Source organism: Diuraphis noxia, unplaced genomic scaffold (assembly GCF_037042655.1).
Source record: "Diuraphis noxia isolate RWA-SAM2 unplaced genomic scaffold, SU_Dnox_SAM2 contig0003, whole genome shotgun sequence".
Classification (NCBI taxonomy): domain Eukaryota; kingdom Metazoa; phylum Arthropoda; class Insecta; order Hemiptera; family Aphididae; genus Diuraphis; species Diuraphis noxia.
The window spans coordinates 22,058,866-22,066,484 of record NW_028301713.1 but is presented as its reverse complement, the minus strand read 5'-3'; the positions used below and the strand labels follow the sequence as shown (position 1 = coordinate 22,066,484).

Sequence of the window (7,619 nt, the reverse complement as noted above, 5' to 3'; positions counted from 1 at the left end):
TGTAAATTGGATGTCTTGAGTGTCACGTGATCACTGATGTGACGGAGAGGAGGCCTTTTAGGAATGTATTCGCGTGCGTACGTATTTACAGTAAAAATCCATTTATAAATAGTGAAAGATTAAAATATCAATATGAAATATTATGTAATATTAGCATATTTTACGAAAATTCTTAAAATAAATTCATCAAACTAGTTTAACATTTACAGTCCAATTATAAACAATTTATTCGAAAGCATGTTGTTTTACAGCATGCAGGTATAACATCGTCATTAAATTCCAATTTTAATTTTAAAGATTAGTGATAATTATTATTTTAGGGTAGTTAATAATAATTATTAATATTATTCATCGTTTTGTATTAATCTATAGAGTTATATCTACGTTTGATATTTCTTAATTTTTAAAATGATTTATTATAGGTATGTAAACAGTTTTATCTTGTAGGCTCATCATGTAAATTATTAACTGTACGGCGGACGCCTATAATATTATTTTCACTTATAGAAAGATGTCTAATGTGAACTCGACACGAATGACAGTAGATTATCACAATTTATAGGGTAGGAATATACTTATTATGCACGTGCGTCTTATTTAATGAATGATAGATACCTAAAATAAATTAAAGTAAATAATTACTCAAGTACCTGGTATACAAGGTGTAACAGAAATACTTGACTAAAAACAAAAAAAAATTATGTTAATTAAATTTTTTTCTTGTTGAGATTTCAGCCGATGGTCAATATATATTGACAATTTGCATACTGACTAAGTATTTAAGAATTAAGTTGAAAATATGTAATTTTATGAAATATGAATTAGATATCACTAAACAATTAATCAATTATTATTAGTTATATAATATTACCTATTATGTGGCTATGTCTACTATATAAACATTAAGAACATAATATTATATAATGTGTATTGTGTAATATAATCTTCCTATAAACAGTATAAACAACCCATAAACAATTGTAATGGAAAAAAATTAAATTATATTGAATATTATATATTTTTCAGTTGTAGAACTTTAATGTCTACATAAAATGTTTATGTACCTATCTATATTTTATTTTATTTAAAGTCGTGAACCAATAAAAATTATTTTGTATACATTATATATATATTTATATTCGTTATATACTAGGTACCCAGAGGAATAAAAGTAATAAATGTAAAAAAAATGGGATAATAAATATTCTATTACGCTGATATAATTTTAAATGGGATATACATGCTCATGGGACACCTCGTGTATCAAAATAATATATAAATAAGGCTACACTTTGAAGGATAAATAAAAAACAGAAATAAACAATTAAATGTAAGTTATTATTTCTTTATTATCGTACAAAATGTACTCTCAACCTTTGTGTTTTTGCTATACATATATATGGGTGTCAGTTAAAATCGCGAAAAAATAATCGCGAAAGTCAAAATCGCGAAAAAAAACAGCGAAAATAAAAATCGCGAACGGTTTTAACAGCGAAAACAATAATAGCGAAAATTAAAATATTCTTTTAAATATATTTTTCACAAAAACCTTACAATACGTCAAAATACTATAAAAAAATACAATTTAAATTTGATATTTTTCCTAAAATTATAATGTGTAAGTATATGAATTTAAAATATTTGAAAAATTGAATAAATAAATAATAAGAAATACAATAAATAATTATTAAATTTGATACTTTAAATTATAGGCAACACCCCTTAGGTATTCTAGTCTGTCTCTATTGTCGTAGTCATTAACTAATTCTTTAAGTGTATCCCTTTTGCGTTTTCTGGATGGTTCAACAGTACCCGCTATGTTCTGATTTATTTTCATTTCATTTAGGCTTTGTTCCTTTTGAATTGCTTCAATAAATTTCCATATTGTTGGATGACATGAACTCAATAAGTTATTAAAGCCTCTATGCCATCCTTCAACATAATTATTTGTTCTTGGTAAACCAGATATAGTAGACCTAAAGCAGTTCCACAGTGAAATAGGGAATCTGGGATTTCTCCTTCTACGTCTATTTGGACGACCAATCCATGTATCCTCAAAATAGGAAATAAGTGGTTCTAACACGTCTTCATTATTAGTGTAATACGTACTTTCACACAATGTTTCAAATGCGTCAATTACGTCATTTTCCGGAACAAAAGCCAAGGCAGACAAGTAACGGACTTGCAATGAAAACTCTGAGTCTGCTTTATACTTGTCTACCATTCCAGAGATAGTTTGGATTTTTCGCCAAACACATTGTGTTTGATGAAAAAAACAGCCGTTTTGTTCAGTATTTGGAAATTGTATTTTAAATGCGTTTAATGAGCTTTGTTCAAAATCAGTCATTATTGTTTTTTACCAAATTATGCTTTATAACATGTATTGTGTATACTTGTGTAAATAATGGAGGACAAGACTTAAAAGTTCCATCTGCAAACCAATGATCAGATTTAGACAGTAAATCTAAATTTTCTTTCGTAGCAAACACTAAAATCCGACTTTCAACTGGTTCAATGTCATTAATTAAAAATGTACGACCATCAATAGTTTGGGAATATTTATCGGGTATTGTTATATCTGTGATAGTAAATGGGTTAGACGGAGCAGAACTATTAATTTGTCGTATGCGACACAAAGTGCGTTTAATATAACTTACTGGAGGGAGAGCTCCGTGAACGGCTTGTGAACACAATGTTGAGGCTTCTGAAACGATCTGATGTGGATTATCTTGAGATGACAGAGCTCGAGTTTTCATTTCGTCTATACAAACACGTATTTCAAATTCTAAATTTGAAATAGTATGGTTATGTTCACTAGGTCCTTTTACAATTTCGTCGTTTCTTAAATTAAGGCGCGATTTACATAGTTCTTCAGTACATCTCCAATACACGGTATTTTTATATTTTTTGTCTAACCTATATAAGTAACCATTATATTTAAGTAAATTTTTGTTTTTTTGACTTTTTATAAACTTCATTGCGAAATTGTTACGAGTGAATAATACTGTACGAATATGGCAACGGCGAACGGACGAAATGCGGACTGGTGTGACTGATGATTTGTACAAAGTACAAAATGACATTGATTATCTATTGGTATCATTATTATTATTATTTACTATGACAAAGCTTGACAGTTTTTAGGTTTAACTTCGGCTTATCTTTATTACGTGATCCAAAACGCAAGATTACAAAATTACATTATTGATTATCTATATTACTATTATTATAAAGGTATACCCACTAACGAAAATAATTTCATACTTGTCGCTATTATTGTTTTCGCTGTTAAAACCTTTCGCGATTTTTATTTTCGCTGTTTGTTTTTCGCGATTTTGACTTTCGCGATTTTCACATGGACTCCATATAATATACAATTAAAAATATTTGAGTAAATCATTGAAATGGATGAATCACAATGACTGATGCATATTGCATACCCATATATTATATCGAGACAATTAGGATTAGGATATAGCTACTGCCGCTACTGGCTGAAGTCCTGATGCCAGGATATTTTTTCGTTATCTAATAATATCTTACAATATTTTATTAGAATCATACATACATATATATATATATATGGAGTCCATGTGAAAATCGCGAAAAAAAAATCAATGATTTACTCAAATATTTTTAATTGTATATTATATGATCAGTCACAATAATTTTATTAACACCCATGTACCCATACAGAATTTTCAATTCGGATTGACAAGTCTCTCAGCGTGAGCATAGTATTCTTCAGATCGAGTAAATTTCTATTAGAATTGGCAATAAATATTCCAAATAACCTACTGTACTATTATGATGTGTACGTGTTTTATACACGAGGATCAAACGTTCGTGAAACAATTTATAAAATGGTTACGAAATTTAAAATGAACAGATTTCTTTTTTCTTTTGTTGACAAACGTATCATCTATTGTCAACATCCCACAACAGCTAGTTTCTGCACAAAACTTGGATGATTGAATGAGTGTTCTGTCAACACTTAATATCCTTTTTTTGTAATGTTTCTGTGTACTAAGCTGTTGGGCCATTTAAAAAAGAAAACTTCTCAACTTACAAGTCGTCACACTTTGGATGTTACAATTCATTTTGATGGGGTTTTTTTGTTGTTGATAATTATGACGAAAAAAACATCTTTTTATCACGTCTTTTTTTTAAATTTCAAAAACGTATATTAAGATGCTTTTTTATTGTTGTTTTCGCGGCCATTTTGAGCAACAGACGATCGTCACTGACAAATTGTACAAAAAGCACGTACAGGTTAGTCTCGGATAACGTCATTATAATGTATACACTAGAAATAATTGTGTCTCAAATCTTAAGTGTTTATAGCCTTGGAAAATGCTATTATAAATTAAGCAGTCCACTAAGTGGTAAACTGCTCAGCGATCGGAGAGATATGGCTGATCAAGCGTTAGTCTTTTCATATTAATTTATTGAAGTCTGTGCGTTTTTGTTAATCCTCGATATATTAAAAGATGTTTATGAAATATAAAAAAATGTTCATAAAAACTCTTGAACATTATTGCGTAGCGTGGCTCTTATAAGTTTTTCCCCCAAGCCTGCAGGGAGGTGAAAAATCGTTTTACACGAAAACATGAACATTATCATACAGCCCATGTACTTTAGTGCAGACATAAAAGAGAAAAGAGAACGCATTGAATAACCAAAAAAATTAAAAAACATACTTTAAGTAAACGTCGACGTCACGAAGATGTAAAATTAAAGAATTACAAATAAAAATGGAATTTTGTAGCTATGGTGTGAGACGTTTATTAGCTGTTTAATTTTTAATAAGTATCCGTGGACGTGCAAATTTAACATTATATATATTATATTATAGAAAACACTTGGGACTCTCAGATCATAATTTTTTAATTGAAATTTCTGGCCAGACAAATACCTACTTTCGATAAAATCAAATTTAAAGCATGTAATAATTAATTTAAACACGATTCTCAAGCGGCATGTTAATAAATAATGTGCTCAAAGTGCGTCATCTTGAAAGATATTAACGAAAATACGGTACAGTAAATTATTTCACATTGTGCTATGAGAAATGAAAAATAATTTCGTAATTTTGAGACTTTGAGTTATTAATTGAATACAAAATGCACGTTTTATTAAACAATACAACAGAAATGATGATGGACATCTGTCCGTTACTCCGTTACAAAATATCGTTATATATAGGCATATTATTGCAAAATAAAAAATAAAATGCAAATTTACATATTATTTGTTACTGGGAATTTTTAATCAGTGTTTATTTATCATTTGATGGTTGAAAATATATTTCTTTAGATACAATAATATATAACAAGAAATATACATTTTGGTTCACCATCATAAGTAAAAACCAAGCACACCGAAAATATAAAAACATGTCATTCGTGCGTCAATGAATCAAAATCAAAGAAAATATCATCCAGCTGCAGTGATGTGAGAATCTGATGTTGAAACGAAACGAAAATTGATGTGAAAAAAATGTTTGGTTCAAAGAAAAAAAAATTGGTCGCAAAGTTTATTTTTTGTGTTTGTGCATTTTGATAACTGTGGCGATCGGTGTATTCGGGACTCATGAAATTATATGAACAAATATTATTATGACCGGCGCCTTTCCCTAAAGATTGAGATTATTGAGATATTAAATCACATAACACATATTTTATTTAATGACATAATCGTGAATATCTCATTTACCGAAACACCCATGAAAGTAATATTTAGTAATATTCAATAGTACCTAATAAAACTGAAATTTTAAAGTAATTATATTGTTATTATGTATTTTTATTAAATATAGATAAATTCGTCATAATGTAATGCTAGTCATCTACTTATTTAACATACCTAATGTCACAGTGTGGGTTAGCAGTTGCAGTAACTGTTATTTATTGTATCTATAGTACCTAATCGTGTATTTGCACATATAAACTTTAATATATAAACGTAAGCAGTCATATACAGACGTATAGCCGTGTAGGTACAATATTTTACATGATATCGTATATTATTACATACATATATTATAAGTATGCCTTAATAGTTAATATAGTATAAGTAATGTATAAAATGTTATGTTTAGCGAACAAAAAAATTATATATTAGGTAATAGAAATTTTGGATTATTTTCATTTTATTTAAATTACGGAATTATTATTGTTTATTGTTATTACTATTCATATTATTATAGTCATGTTTTTAAAATGTTATAGGTATTATATATAATTTACGAATTCTTTGAACTATTTTATCGTTTTTTAGTTGAACTTAATTAATATTTTATAACTTATGTAGCTGTGGTAAATTTTTCAAATAATGTGTGTTTCATACGAGGCTAAATTTAAAAATAATAAAAAATATGTAGATATAAAAGAGTGCAATTGGGCACCACTCTCAAGCATACCAAATCACTATAATGGATGTGTATTGAATTTAATCATAAATTATTTTAAACGAAAAACGATTCTAAACGGAGAAGGTCAGTCAGTTAATATTAATAAGAATATTTTATGGTGTATTACACATAGCTAAATTGAATTTATAATAATTTATTTTATTATTAATTAAGCGATAGGTAAAGTCTAATTATAGGTACACCTAGTATTAGTATATAAGATTTTTATTATACTTTATCATTGAGGCATTGTTATTAGGTAACTTTTGAGTCATTACCGACTTACAGAAGAACGACTAGAACGATGTATGCATGTTAGTGTAATATATAGATAAGCAATAAAACTAGAAATTAATCTAAATACTTTAAAAGTATCATTATGTGTATGAAACTTATACTTAAACTTTAAACATTAATATATCATATTATTAAAATAGTATATTTATTCGTTTTTAAATTCAATACATTTTCTTTTTAATTATCAAACTACAATTAAAATTATTTACTATTTAACCCACTGACTTTCAGAAAGTAAATTAAAATTTTAAAACAATTTGTAAAATACAAATACATTACAATACAGAGAAAAATATTTTGTTGTTTAGTTTGTAATATTAATCTTATTGATAATAAGGTAAACTATAAATGATTATTTTTACTTTGATAGGTCCATGTAATAGATTGAAGAATTATTATATATGAAGTGATTGTTATATTCGCACTTAATTATTCGTAATTAATGGTCCACTGAGAGAAATATATTAATTTTTGAGTAGGAAAATGAAGGATAATAATATATTTTTATCACTCTTACAGTTTTAATCAATAAATAATGACTTTTTGTTAGTTTGGATGTTATTATTTTGAATAATTTCAAATAATTTTAAATTCTTATAATCTTAGTCGTTATTATTTTACTATAAATATTATTGACGTGGGTGTAGTGAAAAAGTTTTAAAAATTATATTATGTTGTATTTATGATGATATTTATATTGAACATTTTAGCTGCATATCTATAAAAATTTGGAAAAGTTTTTGATGTGAATTTGTATAATATGGTAAATCTAATATATATGCAGAAAAGTCAACAATATGAAGAAAATATATAATCTATCAGAGTAATATTACGAATTACTTTTTTTTAAAGGGATATATAGAAACAAATTTGATTAAATATTTTGTTTGAAGATAGACGTAGACGTGGA

The 7,619-nt window shown here is 27.0% G+C and overlaps 1 protein-coding gene across 1 annotated transcript; it reads right to left on the bottom strand.

The window, feature by feature from the left end:
• Positions 1–1,687: 1,687 nt before the first annotated feature.
• LOC149057040 (uncharacterized) lies at positions 1,688–2,224 on the bottom strand. The gene has a single exon (XM_089223272.1). It carries the CDS (start codon positions 2,222–2,224, stop codon positions 1,688–1,690), a length of 537 nt encoding a protein of 178 aa, XP_089079398.1.
• Between the last annotated feature and the right edge of the window lie 5,395 nt (positions 2,225–7,619).

Coding starts and splice junctions, on each gene's coding strand:
- LOC149057040 (XM_089223272.1), bottom strand. CDS start 2,224: ATGGTAGACAAGTATAAAGCAGACTCAGAGTTTTCATTGCAAGTCCGT.